This window comes from Ascaphus truei, chromosome 2 (assembly GCF_040206685.1).
Source record: "Ascaphus truei isolate aAscTru1 chromosome 2, aAscTru1.hap1, whole genome shotgun sequence".
NCBI classification, from domain to species: domain Eukaryota; kingdom Metazoa; phylum Chordata; class Amphibia; order Anura; family Ascaphidae; genus Ascaphus; species Ascaphus truei.
In genome coordinates, this window is record NC_134484.1 from 475,904,013 (window position 1) to 475,925,933 (window position 21,921).

The 21,921-nt window shown below is 46.1% G+C and overlaps 1 protein-coding gene across 4 annotated transcripts in view; it reads left to right on the forward strand.

The window, feature by feature from the left end:
* Window positions 1-21,921, forward strand: part of LOC142488009 (tyrosinase-like) — a 35,458-nt gene that overhangs the window by 11,248 nt on the left and 2,289 nt on the right. For 2 of the 4 annotated variants that reach the window (XM_075588320.1, XM_075588323.1), the window contains exons 2-4: window positions 18,869-19,687; window positions 20,998-21,211; window positions 21,548-21,689. In XM_075588320.1, coding sequence (XP_075444435.1) covers window positions 18,893-19,687; window positions 20,998-21,211; window positions 21,548-21,689 — 1,151 coding nt within the window. In that variant the 5' untranslated portion in view covers window positions 18,869-18,892. Of the gene's footprint in view, window positions 1-8,620; window positions 8,788-18,868; window positions 19,688-20,997; window positions 21,212-21,547; window positions 21,690-21,921 lie in introns of all 4 variants that reach the window. The other 2 variants (XM_075588321.1, XM_075588322.1) reach the window with 2 other exon arrangements.

Consider the following 21,921-nt stretch of genomic DNA (forward strand, 5'->3'; position numbering starts at 1 on the left):
CACACAGCACCTCTACATACACACAGCACCTCTACATACACACAGCACCTCTACATACACACAGCGCCTCTACATACACACAGCGCCTCTACATACACACAGCACCTCTACATACACACAGCGCCTCTACATACACACACAGCATCTCTACATACACACAGCACCTCTACATACACACAGCACCTCTACATACACACAGCGCCTCTACATACACACACAGCATCTCTACATACACACAGCACCTCTACATACACACAGCACCTCTACATACACACAGCACCTCTACATACACACAGCACCTCTACATACACAAAGCACTTCTACATACACACAGCACCTCTACATACACACAGCACCTCTACATACAAACAGCCCCTCTACATACACACAGCGCCTCTACATACACACAGCGCCTCTACATACACACAGCACCTCTACATACACACAGCGCCTCTACATACACACACAGCATCTCTACATACATACAGCACCTCTACATACACACAGCACCTCTACATACACACAGCGCCTCTACATACACACACAGCATCTCTACATACACACAGCACCTCTACATACACAAAGCACTTCTACATACACACAGCACCTCTACATACACACAGCACCTCTACATACACACAGCACCTCTACATACAAACAGCCCCTCTACATACACACAGCGCCTCTACATACACACAGCGCCTCTACATACACACAGCGCCTCTACATACACACAGCTCCTCTACATACACACAGCGCCTCTACATACACACAGCGCCTCTACGTACACACAGCGCCTCTACATACACACAGCACCTCTACATACACACAGCGCCTCTACATACACACAGCGCCTCTACATACACACAGCGCCTCTACATACACACAGCACCTCTACATACACACAGCACCTCTACATACACACAGCACCTCTACACACACACAGCACCTATACACACACACAGCACCTCTACATACACACAGCGCCTCTACATACACACAGCGCCTCTACATACACACAGCGCCTCTACATACACACAGCACCTCTACATACACACAGCACCTCTACATACACACAGCACCTCTACATACACACAGCGCCTCTACATACACACAACACCTCTACATACACACAGCACCTCTACATACACAAAGCATCTCTACATACACACAGCACCTCTACATACACACAGCGCCTCTACATACACACAGCACCTCTACATACACACAGCACCTCTACATACACACAGCACCTCTACATACACACAGCACCTCTACATACAAACAGCACCTCTACATACACACAACGCCTCTACATACACACAGCGCCTCTACATACACAAAGCATCTCTACATACACACAGCACCTCTACATACACACAGCGCCTCTACATACACACAGCATCTCTACATACACACAGCACCTCTACATACACACAGCACCTCTACATACACACAGCACCACTACATACACACAGCGCCTCTACATACACACAGCACCTCTACATACACACAGCGCCTCTACATACACACAGCGCCTCTACATACACACAGAGCCTCTACATACACACAGCACCTCTACATACACACAGCACCTCTACATACACACAGCACCTCTACATACACACAGCACCTCTACATACACACAGCGCCTCTACATACACACAGCACCTCTACATACACACAGCACCTCTACATACACACAGCACCTCTACATACACACAGCGCCTCTACATACACACAGCACCTCTACATACACACAGCACCTCTACATACACACAGCACCTCTACATACACACAGCATCTCTACATACACACAGCGCCTCTACATACACACAACACCTCCACACATACAGCACCTCTGCATACACACTGTGCCTCTACATACACACAGCGCCTCTACACACACACAGCGCCTCTACATACACACAACGCCTCTACATACTGTACACAGCGCCTCTACATACACACAGCATCTCTACATACACACAGCGCCTCTACATACACACAGCGCCTCTACATACACACAGCATCTCTACATACACACAGCGCCTCTACATACACACGGCGCCTCTACATACACACAGCATCTCTACATACACACAGCGCCTCTACATACACACAGCGCCTCTACATACACACAGCATCTCTACATACACACAGCGCCTCTACATACACACAGCGCCTCTACATACACACCGCACCTCTACATACACACAGCGCCTCTACATACACACAGCACCTCTACATACACACAGCGCCTCTACATACACACAGCACCTCTACATACACACAGCACCTCTACATACACACAGCACCTCTACATACACACAGCGCCTCTACATACACACAGCGCCTCTACATACACACAGCACCTCTACATACACACAGCGCCTCTACATACACACACAGCATCTCTACATACACACAGCACCTCTACATACACACAGCACCTCTACATACACACAGCGCCTCTACATACACACACAGCATCTCTACATACACACAGCACCTCTACATACACACAGCACCTCTACATACACACAGCACCTCTACATACACAAAGCACTTCTACATACACACAGCACCTCTACATACACACAGCACCTCTACATACAAACAGCCCCTCTACATACACACAGCGCCTCTACATACACACAGCGCCTCTACATACACACAGCACCTCTACATACACACAGCGCCTCTACATACACACACAGCATCTCTACATACACACAGCACCTCTACATACACACAGCACCTCTACATACACACAGCGCCTCTACATACACACACAGCATCTCTACATACACACAGCACTTCTACATACACAAAGCACTTCTACATACACACAGCACCTCTACATACACACAGCACCTCTACATACACACAGCACCTCTACATACAAACAGCCCCTCTACATACACACAGCGCCTCTACATACACACAGCGCCTCTACATACACACAGCGCCTCTACATACACACAGCTCCTCTACATACACACAGCGCCTCTACATACACACAGCGCCTCTACGTACACACAGCGCCTCTACATACACACAGCACCTCTACATACACACAGCGCCTCTACATACACACAGCGCCTCTACATACACACAGCGCCTCTACATACACACAGCACCTCTACATACACACAGCACCTCTACATACACACAGCACCTCTACACACACACAGCACCTATACACACACACAGCACCTCTACATACACACAGCGCCTCTACATACACACAGCGCCTTTACATACACACAGCGCCTCTACATACACACAGCACCTCTACATACACACAGCACCTCTACATACACACAGCACCTCTACATACACACAGCACCTCTACACACACATAGCACCTCTACATACACACAGCGCCTCTACATACACACAGCACCTCTACATACACACAGCGCCTCTACATACACACAGCGCCTCTACATACACACAGCACCTCTACATACACACAGCGCCTCTACATACACACAGAGCCTCTACATACACACAGCACCTCTACATACACACAGCACCTCTACATACACACAGCACCTCTACATACACACAGCACCTCTACATACACACAGCGCCTCTACATACACACAGCACCTCTACATACACACAGCGCCTCTACACACACACAACACCTCCACACATACAGCACCTCTGTATACACACTGTTCCTCTACGTACACACAGCGCCTCTACACACACACAGCGCCTCTACATACACAGCGCCTCTACATACACACAGCACCTCTACATACACACAGCGCCTCTACATACACACAGCACCTCTACACACACACAGCACCTCTACATACACACAGCACCTCTACATACACACAGCGCCTCTACATACACAGCGTCTCTACATACACGCAGCGCCTCTACATACACAGCGCCTCTACATACACGCAGCACCTCTACATACACACAGCACCTCTACATACACACATCGCCTCTACATACACACAGCACCTCTACATACACACAGCACCTCTACATACACACAGCGCCTCTACATACACACAGCACCTCTACATACACACAACACCTCCACACATACAGCGCCTCTACATACACACAGCACCTCTACATACACACAGCGCCTCTACATACACACAGCGCCTCTACATACACACAGCACCTCTACATACACACAACACCTCCACACATACAGCGCCTCTACATACACACAGCACCTCTACATACACAGCGCCTCTACATACACACAGCACCTCTACATACACACACAGCGCCTCTACATACACACAGCACCTCTACATACACAGCGCCTCTACATACACACAGCACCTCTACATACACACAGCACCTCTACATACACACAGCACCTCTACATACACACAGCGCCTCTACATACACACAGCACCTCTACATACACACAGCACCTCTACATACACACAGCACCTCTACATACACACAGCGCCTCTACATACACACAGCGCCTCTACATACACACAGCGCCTCTACATACACAGCGCCTCTACATACACACAGCGCCTCTACATACACACAGTGCCTCTACATACACACAGCACCTCTACATACACACAGCGCCTCTACATACACAGCGCCTCTACATACACACAGCGCCTCTACATACACACAGCGCCTCTACATACACACAGCACCTCTACATACACACAGCACCTCTACATACACACAGCGCCTCTACATACACACAGCGCCTCTACATACACACAGCACCTCTACATACACACAGCACCTCTACATACACACAGCACCTCTACATACACACAGCGCCTCTACATACACACAGCGCCTCTACATACACACAGCGCCTCTACATACACACAGCGCCTCTACATACACACAGCACCTCTACATACACACAGCACCTCTACATACACACAGCACCTCTACATACACACAGCGCCTCTACATACACGCAGCGCCTCTACATACACACAGCACCTCTACATACACACAGCATCTCTACATACACACAGCACCTCTACATACACACAGCACCTCTACATACACACAGCACCTCTACACACACACAGCACCTCTACACACACAGCACCTCTACATACACAAAGCGCCTCTACACACACACAGCGCCTCTACATACACGCAGCGCCTCTACATACACACAGCACCTCTACATACACACAGCATCTCTACATACACACAGCACCTCTACATACACACAGCACCTCTACATACACACAGCACCTCTACACACACACAGCACCTCTACACACACAGCACCTCTACATACACAAAGCGCCTCTACATACACACAGCATCTCTACATACACACAGCACCTCTACATACACACAGCGCCTCTACATACACACAGCACCTCTACATACACACAGCGCCTCTACATACACACAGCACCTCTACATACACACAGCACCTCTACATACACACAGCGCCTCTACATACACACACAGCATCTCTACATACACACAGCACCTCTACATACACACAGCGCCTCTACATACACACACAGCATCTCTACATACACACAGAGCCTCTACATACACACACAGCATCTCTACATACACACAGCACCTCTACATACACACAGCGCCTCTACATACACACACAGCATCTCTACATACACACAGCATCTCTACATGCACACAGCAACTCTACATACACACAGCGCCTCTACATACACACAGCGTCTCTACATACACACAGCACCTCTACATACACACAGCATCTCTACATAAACACAGCACCTCTACATACACACAGCACCTCTACATACACACAGCGCCTCTACATACACACAGCGTCTCTACATACACACAGCACCTCTACATACACACAGCATCTCTACATACACACAGCACCTCTACATACACACAGCACCTCTACATACACACAGCACCTCTACACACACACAGCACCTCTACACACACACAGCGCCTCTACATACATACACAGCATCTCTACATACACACAGCACCTCTACATACACACAGCGCCTCTACATACACACAGCACCTCTACATACACACAGCACCTCTACATACACACAGCACCTCTACATACACACAGCGCCTCTACATACACACAGCGTCTCTACATACACACAGCACCTCTACATACACACAGCATCTCTACATACACACAGCACCTCTACATACACACAGCACCTCTACATACACACAGCACCTCTACACACACACAGCACCTCTACACACACACAGCGCCTCTACATACATACACAGCATCTCTACATACACACAGCACCTCTACATACACAAAGCGCCTCTACATATACACAGCACCTCTACATACACGCAGCGCCTCTACATACACACAGCGCCTCTACATACACACACAGCATCTCTACATACACACAGCACCTCTACATACACACAGCACCTCTACATACACACAGCACCTCTACACACACACAGCACCTCTACACACACACAGCACCTCTACACACACACAGCACCTCTACATACACACAGCGCCTCTACATACACAGCGTGCTTCTACATACAAAGTGAGACTTCTACTGTACATACATAGAATACAAAATACTTAACTATCATTATACACAGTGACATTCAGATGGCAAATTACTTTCCATTATACACAGAAACCAGCACACTGTAACTTCCCTCTCATTATACACAGAGACCCGCACACTGTAACTTCCCTCTCATTATACACAGAGACCCGCACACTGTAACTTCCCTCTCATTATACACAGAGACCCGCAGACTGCAACTTACATCTAATTATACACAGAAACCTGCATACTGTAACTTCCATCTCATTATACACAGAGACCCGCAGACTGCAACTAACATCTCATTATACACAGAGACCCGCACACTGTAACTTACCTCCCATTATACACAGAGAGCTGAATACTGTAACTTACCTCCCATTATACACAGAGACCCGCAGACTGTAACTTACCTCCATTATACACAGAGACCTGCAGACTGTAACTTACCTCCCATTATACACAGAGACCTGCAGACTGTAACTTACCTCTCATTATATACAGAGACCTGCAGACTGTTACTTCCCTCTCATTATATACAGAAACCTGCAGCCTGCAACTTACATCTCATTATACACAGAGACCTGCATACTGTAACTAACCTCCCATTATACACAGAGACCCGCAGACTCTAACTTCCCTCTCATTATACACAGAGACCCACAGACTGCAACTTACCTCCCATTATACACAGAGGCCTGCACACTGTAACTTACCTCCCATTATACACAGAGACCTGCAGACTGCAACTAACATCTCATTATACACAGAGACCTGCACACTGTAACTTACCTCCCATTATACACAGAGACCTGCAGACTGCAACTTACATCTCACTATACACAGAGACCCGCAGATTGCAACTTACATAGTTACATAGTAGATGAGGTTGAAAAAAGACATATTTCCATCAAGTTCAACCTGTGCTAAATTTAGACGACAGATACTTTATCTTATATCCACACTTCCAGTATAATGCTCCAGAGGAAGGCAAACAAAAAAACCCAGAGTCACATCATCCAATGATATCTCATAACGGGAAAATAATTTACTTCCTGACTCCAAGAATTGGCAATCAGATTACCCCCTGGATCAACATCCTTCCCATGTATACTTATTTGGTATATCCCTGTATATGTTTCCCTTCTAAAAAACTTTTTTTGAACAAATCTATTGTATCTGCCATCACAGTCTCCATGGGTAATGAATTCCACATTTTAACTGCCCTTACTGTAAAGAACCCTTTCCTGTGTTGCTGGTGACATTTCCTTTCCTCCAACCTTAAGGGATGGCCCTGAGTCCTTTGTACTGCCCATGCGATGAATAGTTCTTTTGAAAGCTCTTTGTATTGTCCCCGAATATATTTGTATATAGTTATCATATCCCCTCTTAGACGCCTCTTTTCTAATGTAAATAAATCTAATTTAGCTAGCCTCTCCTCATAAGTTAGAATGTCCATCCCCTTTATTAATTTGGTGGCTCTTCTCTGCACTCTCTCTATTTCCATAATGTCTTTTCTTAGGATTGGTGCCCAAAATTGTACTCCATATTCAAGGTGTGGTCTTACTAATGCTTTATAAAGGGGCATAATTATGTTTACTTCCCTTCCATCCATTTTCCGTTTAAGGCAAGATATGATCTTGATTGCATATGCAGCTACTGCATGACTTTGGACACTATTGCTAAGCCTGCTGTCTACGAGCACTCCTAAATCCTACTTCATCAAGGATTCCCCTAATTTATCCCCATTTACTTTGTAAATTGCCTATTTATTCTTGTTTCCCAAATGTATAAAATACATTTATCTGTATTAAACCTCATCTGTCATTTACCTGTCCACGTTTCCAGTCTATCCAAGTCCTTCTGAAGAGAAATTAAATCCTGCTCTGATTTTTCTACTTTATTCCATTTAGTGTTATCAGCAAAGATGGAGACTGCTCTCCATGCAGGCCTCAAGGTTAATAAACAAGTTAAAAAGCAGGGGTCCCAGTACCGATCCCTGAGGTACTCCACTCACGACTTTAGCTCAACCTGAAAAAGTTCCATTTATGACAACCCTCTGTTGTCTGTCCTTCAACCAGTTTTCTATCCAGGTGCAAATATTTTTACCGAGTCCAAGTTGCTTTATTTTGTACACCAACCTCTTGTGTGGAACCATATCAAAAGCATTCGCAAAATCTAAGTAGGACACATCAACTGCATTACCCTGGTCAAAATTCCTACTTACCTCCTCAAAGAAACAAAAAAGGTTAGTTTGGCAAGATCTATCCTTCATATATCCATGTTGACTATTACTAATAATTTTGTTTTCCTTTAGGTTTTCCTGAATATTATCCCGTACTAAACCTACAAGTACAGTAGTTTCCCCACTATTGAAGTCAGGCTTACAGGTCTGTAATTTCCCGGGTTTGATCTAGCTCCCCTTTTAAATATAGGCAACACATTACGCCAATCTTGTGGTACTGAGCCTGTGGAAATGGATCCTTGAATATTAAATATAATGGTTCGGATATTACTGTATTTAACTCCTTGAGAACTCTTGGATGTACAGTATGCCATCAGGGCAAGGTGCCTTATTTACTATAATGAAGTCGCCTATGAATTTCTTCCTCAGTTAACCAATTGTTTGTTTATATAGGGGTTGTGGCTTCTTCCTGTGGCACTACAATTGCACGGAAGGTATAAAGTGTTAAAAGTACTGGTCCCCAGTGACACTCCCTTTTTAAATATAGGCACTACATCTGCTTTACACCAATCTTGTTGTACTGAGGCTTTGGAAATGGAGTCCTTGAATATTAAATATAATGGTTTGGCTATTACTGAGCTTATCTCCTTGAGAACTCTTGGATGTATGCCATCGGGGCCAGGTGCCTTATTTACTTTAATTTTTTTCAAGCCGCTTATGAACTTCTTCCTCAGTTAACTAATTGGTCATTAATATGGAGGTTGTGGCTTCCTCCTGTGGCACAACTATTGAACTTGATTCTTCTGTGGTAAACACAGAGGCAAAGTTTTTGGTTTAATACCTCTTCTTTTTCCATATCTCCAATAATCTGCCTATCCATCTCAACCTGAAAGGGTCCTATATTTTCTTTTCTCATTTTTTTGTTATTAATGTACTTAAAAAAACTTTTTTAGGGTTGACCTTACTTTCTATTGCAATCCTTTTTTCATTATCCATTTTTGCTAATTTGATTGCCCTTTTGCAATTTTTGTTACATTCCTTATAATTCTGATACGATGTCTCTGCTCCTTCTGACTTAAAGAATCTAAACGCCTTCCTCTTCTTGTCCATTTCCTCCCCTACCTGTTTATTTAGCCACATTGGTTTTGACTTATTTCTTTTATACTTATTACCCAAGGGTATACACTGATAAGTGTGCTTTTCTAACAATGTTTTGAAGACTGCCCATTTATCTTCTACATTTTTCCCTGCAAAAACATCATCCCATTGTATTACTACTAGATTAGACCTCAGTTTATTAAAATCTGCCTTTCTATAGTTTAAATTCTTTGTTGAACCCAAGTATTCTGTTTTTTGATAATTTATTTCAAATGAGACCATGTTATGATCACTGTTACCCAAATGTTCCCAGACTCGAATATTTGTTATTACTTCTACATTGTACAGACTTTTGCAGGGAAAATGTAGAAGATAAACAGGGAATTTTAATACATTGTTAGAAAAGCACACTTATCAGTGTATACCCTTAGATAATAAACATAAAAGAAACAAGTCTAAACCAATGTGTCTAAATAAAGAGGGGAGGAAATGGGAAAGAAGAGGAAGGCGTTTAGGTTTTTAAAGTCCGAAGGGACCGAGACATCGTATCAGAATTTTAAGGAATGTAACAAAAGGGGCGATTAAATTAGCAAAAATGGATAATGAAAAAAGGATTGCAATAGAATTGTAATAGAAACTAAGATCAACCCTAAAAAGTTCTTTAAGAATCCTAATAACAAAAAAATGAGAAAAGAAAATATAGGACCCTTTCAGTGTGAGATGGGCAGTAAATTATTGGAGACTAGCTGATATACCCGGCGTTGCCCGGGAGTACATTTTCCCGCTCCCCCTCTGTCTCCACTCCCCTCCCCCGTTCCTAGCTTTATTTTCCCCCCCTTCCCAGCTGGGTTCCCCCCCGTTAAGCTCCGTTCCCCCCCGGGACACTTTACATCAGTCTTTCCCCCCTGCACCAGACAGCACTCTCCCCCACCCCCTGAACCCCACATCACTCTCCTCCCCTGCACCCCACATCACTCTCCCCCCCTGCACCCCACATCACTCTCCCCCCCCTGTACCCCACATCACTCTCCCCCCTGCACCCCACATCACTCCCCCCCCCTGCACCCCACATCACTCTCCCCCCCTGTGGCCCTCATCACTCTCCCTCCCCTGTCCCCGGTGGTTGTCCCCCCCTGTCCCCTGCACTTGTTTTCCCACCCCCCTCTCTCCGGCGCTGGGGTCACCCTGTCCCCGGCACTCCTTCCCCCCCCCCCCCGGTCCCGCAGGTGAGGAGAAGGCGGCGCTCCACAAATCTTCCCGACGCTTGTCCCCCCTCCCTCACCTCGGTCTCCGGCGCGCGTGACCGTTCACCCACCTCACCCTGTTCGGTGGCGGTGGGTGTCCCATCCCACGGGGTGAGGAGGAGAACAGCAGAGTGGCTGTGTGCATGTGGGGCGGCTGTGAGCGGTGAGTGGTGTGGGCTTAGCGTTATTCTGTCCCGGTGCTTGTTCCCCCCCCCCCTCACCTCGGTCCCTGGCACGAAGGGCCTGTGGGTAGGCCGTTAGTCAGAGGCTCCCCCGTCGCCACCCACCCCAAACACACCACCACAGCCCTCCTGCTGTGCTGGAGGCTGCACCGCACGGGGGAACCTGCACACCCGCCCCCCGATTACATCCGGAGCCCCCACCCGCCACGCGGGAGACATGCGCTCCCACCCGAGCACACTTACCCTGGCGCCAAACCACCACTGACCACCTGCTGTGATGGAGGCGGCACTGCATCCGTCGAGCGGGAAGGGATCAAGCGGCCGCCACAGCAGCCGCACCAACGGCTCCTAGTGATCACACTCTCCCCCATCAACCGCGCAGGCCCAACCGGACAACGGGACTCCGGGTAAGGGACCCACCGTGCCGAATTATTTCGGGCACCGGGAGAGGGAGGGTGGGGGTGTGTGGAAGTTGAGGTGTGTGTATGTGTGTGTGTTTGGACCTTTGGCCCGTCACTCCGCCTCAGGCCAATGAGAGGTGTGCGGGGGCGGGCGGGCCAAAGGACCAATGAGATTGCCGCTAGGGACAGTGCAGACAGAGAAACATACAATGCTTTCAGAAATATATAGTAAAAGATAAGGAAAAAGCAGAGGTATTAAACAAATTCTTTGCCTCTGTGTTTACCAGGAAAGAATCAATTGCAATAGTAGTGCCGCAGGAGGAAGCCACAACCTCTATATTAATGAACAATTGGTTAACTGAGGAAGAAGTTCATAGGTAGCTTGATAAAATTAAAGTAAATAAGTCACCTTAAAACACACCTGCTTAACGAAGCATATGAGTAGCTCCGTGGCTAACACTATACACCTGATACATAAAGCTGGGCCCCTTGCAGGTGCACTTACCTGCACACCCTCCTGCTGTATCTGTATGTTCCTCCTACCAATTAGATTGTAAGCTCTTCGGAGCAGGGACTTCTTTTCCTAAATGTTACTTTTATGTCTGAAGCACTTATTCCCATGATGTGTTATTTGTATTATTTGTTATTTATATGATTGTCACGTGTATTACTGCTGTGAAGCGCTATGTACACTAGTGGCGCTATATAAATAAAGATATATGTAGCACTGTTTCCCCATCCCCCTCTGGGAGATAACACCGCCTATGCTACCTGTGAGTGTGATGCACTACCTGTTTGGATCAGGATATCTGAGCTGTCTGCGTTGTAATGGAGACCCAGACAGGCTTAGGTCTTGTTCTGCAGTTCTTTTCATTGTGCTCAGCGCCTCCAGCCGCAGTGGGTTCCATGTTGTCCAGAAATCAGCCCCCACTACTGCATTATTCTCCCTCCTGCCCAAGGACTGATACTCAGACAGGAGTGTATAGTAGAACAAGGGTCTTTATTGGCATACATAGCAGGCATCCACTGCAGTTCTCCCTACAGTGGTGCATTCTTGGATGTCACAGACTTGTAGATGGTGAAGGCCCTGGTCTTACAGGCCTTTGTGGCTGAGCCTGATGTTCCCTCTGTCCAAAGACTGAGGGTGAGCACACTCCTCCCGCCATGGGAGGGACTCATAGCTCTCTCTTCACCGGAGCAGGAAGCAGACTCACTAACTTTTCTACGCCCACTTGGAAGACTCAAGAAGGGGCGGGCTCATGGACTGTACCTATCCCAGATAGGCTTACACAGGCCATGAGTCACCACCTTACTTCCATCACTCACAAGAGGGGCGTAAGGGGGGTCAAGAGCCCATAGATTTAACCTGTTACTGCCTGTAGCTAACAGGACTTACATAACAGAGATAACAAGGAGGAAAGAAAGGTAATATGGGACATATCCTGTTACACATACATACATACACCTGATACAGAAAAAACACAGTGCACAACGCTCATAGTGTATTAAAAATTATAATGTAAATCAATATAGAAGGTGAGTATTATGCGTACATTAATACAAAGTAAACAGGCAATTGGAGGGTTATTGTTACCCATACACCACTCGGGACGACAGTGAAGAGGTCTTCAGTGTAGAAACACACCGCTCCTGCCGTCACGGTCACTTTCACTCAGGCTGTGTCTTGGATGGTAATCAGCTCAGTCGTAGACAGTTCAGCAGTCCAAAGTTCATAGAGCAGCTAGGATCTTAATTCCAACGCGTTTCGAGACCTGAAAGTCTCTTTATCAGGGAACTTTGGACTTTGCACTATCTCATTGCGGGCCTTCACTGTGTCTGGGAGGGCTACGACGCGCTGACGCTCCCGAGTGACGTCACTGATACGGAAGTACCGGATCGGAGTGTGGAACAGCGTGACTCGTGTTGCTGTAAAGACCCCCTGACCTGAGGACACTGCATGCACCGTGAGCCCTGCTGAACTGTCTACGACTGAGCTGATTACCATCCAAGACACAGCCTGAGTGAAAGTGACCGTGACGGCAGGAGCGGTGTGTTTCTACACTGAAGACCTCTTCACTGTCGTCCCGAGTGGTGTATGGGTAACAATAACCCTCCAGTTGCCTGTTTATTTTGTATTAATGTACGCATAATACTCACCTTCTATATTGATTTACATTATCATTTTTAATACACTATGAGCGTTGTGCGCTGTGTTTTTTCTGTATCCTGTTCCTATTAGGGGTTATTTGAGCTATCCCCTGTGCCACAGCTGCAGACGCTCCTTCCGAGTTTACCAGGTCACATTTTTTACCCCTTTATATCACCTATCACTATTTCACGTATATATTGTTTGTGGTTGCGCACCTAATTTTCACATTTGTTCACATACATACACCTGGCCTGGATGGCAAACGTCCAAGTGTTCTTAAGGAGTTAAGTTCAGTAGGGAATGGTGCTGTGACCAGGGTGGGAAAAAAAATTGCCGCCCAGCTGAAGTCAAATACAGACTCTGCAAGAATGGGGAAGAAAATGTATTCATGGTGTAAAGAGCCCAGCCACACGGAAGAGTAGGCCTTCCGGTTCTATGAGGATATGGATAAGGATGAAGATATCTCTTATGGGGAGCCCGAACCGTGTCACACCCACAACACACCCCAAGAATGGTGGAGATGCCTAAACTCGGTACACACCGAACAAACAGGTCTCTATGACCCCGAATATTCCTGCCAGCTAACACAACTGCAAGAAAAGCCTGGCGGATACAGTGAAGCTACTGAAGTTTCAAATAACGACGGAGACCCCAGTATCCCTGTAGGGACCAAGTCGTCCAAAACAAAAAGGCAGAAAAAGAAAACAAAAAGCGGTGCTTCATTTACCGTGGAAGGAACTGACACGTCCGCAGATCTCGCAGAGAAAAAGAGGGCCCAAGATGCCCTGTAGCCTAGAGAAAATGGAGGACTCATCACGTGGATGACAGAATATCCAGAAGACCCAAGGCAAAGGTCGTGTGACCCAAAGATGTGTCTGTCCGGTGCTAACAGTGAGGAACCCTCAATCAACCATCCCAGGGAAGCGGAGCCGGAACCAGTGAGTGACGATCCCTTGACCAGCCCTGAAGATGCACTGCAAGCTGCCAGGCATAACTGTGATCTGCTCCGTAAAGAATTGAAAATGGAGAGAAAAAATAATGCTGAGCTACAGGAGACTGTGCTCGCAATTTACTTTGTGGCCAAGACTGAATTGGAGGACCAAGGACGGATCTAGATACTGCGAACACTACTGTTACCATCATGGATGAAAAGCAGAGCATGTCTGACCGAATGATTTCTAATCTGAAAAAGAAGTATGAGGAGGCACTGAAGGAGATTACAGTTTCACAGCAAGAGGTTCGCAATTGCCATAGAGAGTTGGGTCTCTCAGAATGAGATTCATACTCTCCGCATAGAACTGAATGCCTCACACCAGGAGGTCAACAGTATCCGGACAGAGGTGGACATAGCTGAGAATGAGATTCATACTCTCCTCATAGAGCTGATGCCTCACACCAACAGATCAGCAGTTGCCGCACAGAACAGGAAGTCTCTAAAAAGGAAATTCACAGTTTCGCCAAGGAGCTGGACGTCTCTCAAATAGATGTTCGCAGGCTTAATATTGTATGTATCTTAAAGTCTCTCAGAAGGAGCTTCACATCTTCAACCTAGACATAGAAGTCTCAGGACCAGGAGACCGGAAGTCTCAACTCAGAAGTGCGCAAATGGAAGGAGGACAACAAAGAGGCCCTGAAAATTATAGAGACTGTAAAAAGAGGAAATACCAGCCTGAAAGAGGTAAATTCTGGGTTGACTGACCACGTCAGTGAAATGAATAGCAAGCTTCATGAGCTAAAAAAAAGGAATAGACTATTGGAAGATGAAAAGTTTGAAGCATTGGAGCAACACACACAAGCAGAGCACCTACTGCAGAACCAACTGCAAGGTCTGAGTACGCCCCTCCAGAATGCCAAGGCGAAGCAGCGAACTCTGCAGGAAGAAAATCTGCAGACTGCAAAGGAAGTACAAGTACTGCAGGAACGTCTAACAACCAACTATGTCCTTGCATAACAGCATGAGGAACTGAAGGCTATCCTGAGCAAAACCAGAGCATCGCTGGAGGCCAAACTTAGAGGCCAGGTGACTCTGTATGAGAGGGAGCACGAGAAGTCCTGAGAGGGCCATAACTCCTCACCGTGCCTCCCTAACACTGTGTCCACACCCCAGTGGGGTTTACCCCAATGTACTAAGGTGCTCAAGCTCCAGGCACCAGACCATCCCAGTGTCCACAGGATCAATCGCCCACCCAAGTGTGTGAGACAGCGCTGCCCCACTAGCCTGTGTATAGTTGGTGCACTTGGTCTGTCCCTGCAGCAACCACAAGCTGAAGGGAGTTGGGGCCTAGATGGGGCCTAACACGGGGTATCTGGCCTAGTGCAGGAGCCACAGACCCCTACACACACACAATCTACCCCTTTCTTGTCCCAGCTCTGACTAGTGTGGTTCCAAACGCGCAAAATGTATCAATCTCTGGTGCAGGGGAAAGCTGCAGCCTTATTGGCTATGTGGTCTCACATGGCTCTCAGCCCCAGTGGCTGCTGGGTGTTGTAGTTCCCCTACGGAGCTTCTCCTAGCCCTATAGGCTCTCACGCGACATGTGGCCTTGTCCCTGAGGCTCATGGGACATGTAGTCCCTGCTGGAAGCCTTCTCTTATAGGCTGCCGCTCATGCGCATACACTATGCATGCGGAACTCTGCCCAAGATGGTGGCACCCTGCTAAGGGAGCTGTCGGTAATCTCCAGCGATGCGCTCACCTGCCTGCACTCTGCGCAGTAACCGCGAGCACGTGCATCCTTCTGCTGGCCACCCCGAACCCCCCGGAGGTAAAGGGGAATGAAAGGGGACCCAGGGAGGCAAAAAGGGGTCCAGGGGGACCCATGATATATCTTCAAAAAGGGTTGGACGTCATTTTATAAACGAAAGGTATAAAGGGATATAACAAATATGTAAGCATGTGAAGGATGTTGATCCAGTGAGTAAACTGATTGCCAATATTTGGCGTCAGGAAGGAATTTATTTTTCCCCTTATGAGATATAATTGGATGATATTTCACTGGGGTTTTCTGTTTGTCTTCCTCTAGATCAATATACAGTACAGTAAGTACGGATATAGGATAAAGTATCTGTTGTCTAAATTTAGCACAGGTTGAACTTTTTCAACCTCATCTACTATGTAACTATGTTAGCAACAAAGACCGAAAATGTGCGATGGGAGAGGTATGATGAGAGCGAGGATAGAATTTTATTGCAGATACCAAGGGAGTTGAGAATCTTCAGGAGAAGAGGCTGATTGACAGCGTCGAAGGCAGTAGAGAGATTGAGCAGGATTAGTAGAGGGAAATGACCATGGGGTTTGGCTTCATAAAGATAAGGACATCTTTAGTGAGTACAGTCACTGTTGAGTAAGTTGTATGAAAGTCAGATTGTAAAAGGTCTAGGTGGGCATGGGAATGAAGAAAGCTGATCATACGGGAGAACAAGAGACATCCTAGCAGTTTGGAGGGAAAAGACAGGGGAAGGTCTAGGGTATTTTTGAGAATAGTGTAGGTGTAACCACCACATGCTTAAAGGGTGAGGGAAATGTGCCAGAGGTCAGCGAGGAAGTGACTATATGGGTGAGAGTGGGGACTAAGACAGGAGTAAGAGTTCTGATAAGATGTGTGGGAGTATTATCATTTATATAATATGATATATGCGCCAACATATTTCATAGCAGACTACAATTGAGTTGGAGTAAATACTAAAATAACAAACATTAACATACATTGTTACAGTAGATAAGGAAGGCCTTGCCCCAAGTTATAAAGAAGGGTTAGGGGGGATACATTCATGTTGGGAAGGTTTGTGTGTTTTGGATTGCTGCATGTTATTTGAAGAAGTTAGCTTTGGGGGAAAAGTATCGAGATAGGATCGATAGGGCATGTGATAGAGGGAGGAGAAAATCAGCTAAGGAATGCAAACTCTGTAATTGGAGAAAGAGTCAAAAGTGGAAGAACGAGGTTAAGTTAGAAGCAGAGAGGAGGGGGTGGTGAACGAATAAATCTCCTCATGGAGAGAGTCCACCTTGCCTTTAAAGTGGATTGCAAAGGTTTGAGGACAAATGAAGGAAGTATGGGAAGTGGGAGGTCGGAGGAAGGAGTCAAATATAGAGAATACCACTTGGATTGGATTTGTGAGTGCTGATGAATGAGGAAAAGTAGCGTTGTTTGAGAGAGCAGAATTAAAACAGGAGTGGACAAATTTATAGTGCAGAAAATCAGCCTCAGTGTGAAATTTCCTCCAAAGATGTTTAAAGGAGCGCGTGAAAGTGCGAAGGAAGCGTATTTGTGAATTTAGCCAAGGACGTGGGTTAGAGGGATGGGTGTGCCAAAACCGAGAAGGGGCAAATTAATCAAGAGACGATGAGAGGATTGAGTTGTAAAAGTTGACAACATTGTCAGGTTCAGAGGAAGGAGAGAGGAGAGAGGTTAGTGTTTAGGGTAGATGTAAGAGCAGAGAGGTCAATTGAACGAAGGTCTCAAGAGTATCGAGTAGAACAGGTAGGAGGGGGTGAGGGGAAATAGTGGTGGTGAATAATAGGAGGTGATGATCAGAGAGCCAAAAGGGGGAGATAGAGAAATTTAGAAAAGGAACAGTTTTTAGTACAAAACAGGTCTATATAGTGACCATCTTTGTGGGTGCTGGAATTGATCCATCGTTGGAGACCAAAGGAGAAGGTTGATGAGAGAAGGTGAGATACCTCTGTACATGACTGCCACATGCAGAGAGAGAGGGTAGAAAAACTGAACAGCGTGAATCTCAAAGGAAGAGAAAGAAATGGATGCCGGCAGAAAATCCTCCAAGGAAATGTACTTGTTCAGATATCTTCATAGTCTGTGCTCTTTCACTCAAACTCCCACCTAACTTTCCCTCCTCCATTCTCCAGCAGTATTGACCCCAAATAAGTGCTAAATAATGCATTTATGAATGAATGCATTAACATAACTGTTATATATTTATTGCTATATAAATATATCCATCCTCTCATGATTGTGTAATCTCTGCCACTGGCTTCTGTTATGTCCTATCTCTGCTGGCGCAGGAAAGGTCTCATGGAGTCATCTATATATCCTTCTCTCTCCACACATAGGATCGCTGGTAGCTGTAGGGAGCCATGCTTGGTCTCTGTATCTTCCTCACCCTCTGCCTCAGCGCAGTGCACAGCCAGTTCCCTAGAGCCTGCACCACAGATGAAGCTTTTCGGACCAAAAGCTGCTGTCCAGCTTGGAAGGATGGAAGCCCCTGTGGTTACTGCTCAGGGAGGGGTCAATGTCGGGACTGGGTGGTAAGTAACAAATTTGCAGCTGGTCGAGAACCCCAGTTTTATGATGACCGCCTGGACTGGCCACTACATTATTATAACAAAACATGTGAGTGCAATGGAAACTACGCCGGTTTCGACTGTGGTGACTGCAAATTCGGCTACCATGGAGAGAAATGTGAACGGAAAAATACTGTGGTTCGGAGAGACATCCGGGAGCTGTCGTTACCAGATAGGAAAAGTTTCTTTAGTTCTTTGGCACTCGCAAAGACCACAAAGAGCAAAGACTTTGTTGTCCTGACCACTGGAGACAGACACCACCGAGACACGTATCGCTTTGTGGATGCTTCAATCTTTGATGTTTTTGCATGGATTCATTACTACTCTACAAAGCCAATCATGACGAAAAGCTCCTTTGATGGCTCACGTAACTATGCCCATAGAGGCCCTGCTTTTCCTGGCTGGCATCGTCTAGGTCTCCTCTTTTTAGAGAGACAACTCCAGCTCTTGACCAGTGATGAAGACTTTGCTCTTCCATATTATGATTGGCGCGGAGAGAAGAACTGCTCAATCTGTACTAACGACTTCATGGGAGATAACGATGTGCAGGGGAACTATGACCCATATTCCTACTTTGCTTCCTGGAGGGTGAGTGATGTTTTATTTATAATATACAGTATAACTTCCAAAAGAAAAATGGCAAAAGGGCCATCAGAACGGCAATGAAATTTAAATAAAGAAAGGGATTGCAATGGAAAGTAAAATCAATCTCAAGTACATGAATACTGAAAGGATTAGAACAGAGGCCCCTTTCAGGGTTCAACCGGCAAGAAGATTATTAGTGATAAGGTGAAAGCAGAGTTATTAAACCAATGTGTTGCTTATGTGTCCATGAATACCAAACATGAGGCATTTAATTATGTAATTTTATAGTTATATTGTGTAGATGGAGAGTCCAGTAACATCTTAGTTGGTCTCATTTTGACAAACTACCTTATTTGTTCGCTGCCGCTGAGGTGCAGTCAGCCAGTCACATCATCTTCAACCTCAGAGGTCAGGTACCAGATGGATCCTGTACCCTTATCTCTGGTTTTCCATAATAAATGTATGGAGTTGTACAAAGAGGGACTCGCTGTCTCCTTAAGATTGCAAACGCAGCGAGGAGGAAACAGAGCGGGAAAGTTCTTGTGTGAAACGGCTTTAATGAGACAAGATTGAGATTGTAAGACACAATAGCCGCATTAACAGCACGGTTCAATGTCAGGGACTTACTGTACCAGGCAGACAGATTAGCAGCAAAATGAAATCTCCATTGAATGAAAACTGAGATTTCAGTCCGACAGTATCTCTACTGCACCGACACACTTTATTCGAGCAAATACCCAGTATGTACCTGGCAGATACCTGGAATGCGCCGCTCCTCACCTCTGACAAGCCTCGTTGCATTTGCCTTCCCAGCCTGGGTTCATGCCTGGCTGACGGGCGGCTGATCTGTTAAATGATAATGATTAGGATTTAATAGGCTGCAATGCTTCGCGTGTCTACCAGATGGCATAAATTCATGAATTGTAATGCAGTATATATATATATACTGTGCAGTATTGCAGCCAGCGGGAATAAAATGCTTCAATCCCTGCCTGGAAATAACCCAATGCACTCGGGCAGAAAACAGTCACAAACCTCAATACACCCGGGTATACCCGAATTCGTGGGACTAGCCGAGCTCGAATAAAGTGTGTCGCCAGTGTATCTCCCAAATCCTGAGGAAGTGTTGGTTCTCTCGCTATAAAGATGTAATTACATTTACTGCAAGTCAATGCCTGGTCACTTCCTGTGACTTCTTCCTGTGCTGGCCCTGTGAGGGCATTAAAATGGACGTGGATGGTCTGCAGTATTCAGGATCATAGCAAATAGGCAACAGGAGTATTACCTTCTCTGTGTCTTCTCCTGTTCCTCAGGCCATCTGCAGCGGGTATAACTACGATGATGCTTACTGTCCGGTAGCTAGCGACGAATATCAGAGGGAAAAACTGCACAGGAAACCTGGTACCAACCCTCTGGGTAACAGACTGCCCTCATTCCAAGATGTGGAGGACACACTGAAGTGGAGAGACTTCGACACCCCCCCGTATAACACCAAAGCAACACAAAGCTTCCGTAATTCCCTAGAAGGTGCAATACTCATTTTGAATCTAATGGAATTCATGTGTTAGGAGTGAAATAGTCTTATTTAAATTATGCAGATATTTTCCCCTGTGCATTTTGAAATATGTGGAAACTCACCAATTTTAATTTTATTACTTCCATCCAATGTTTCTAGCCGCTACTGTAGTACTGTACATTGATCCATCTGTATATCCATTATATTCCTGTATCTATATTACCTTCCTTTATAAACCTACTGACAGAAATAGGGAGAGCTGGGATTCAGTGACTGGGATGGGATCAGTAAGAGAGGGACATGATACAAACTGGCTCTTGACATTTCTGTGTTCTCTCTCTGCTCAGGTTTCATGAGGGCATCAGATGGGACGACCATAGAACCGAACATGCATAATCTAGTCCACGTATACATGGGAGGGACCATGGGTCAGGTCCCAATATCTGCCAATGACCCAATGTTTATCCTGCACCATTGTTACATTGACAAGTAAGTTTCTGCACAAATCAACTCTGCTGTTTAAACCCTTTGTAGATACTTTCCTCGGCTGTAGCTGCATGTATAGAAATGTTCCTCAGCCTTATTTGCCTGTGGGAGGCACAAGTGATGCCATGAGAACAAGAAGGGAAAGAGGGAAATATTAGAGGGGAGGAGAGATGAGGAGAAGAGAAAAGCGGTTTTAACAAAGTACAGGAGGAAAGCATGTTTCATAAAGAGAAGT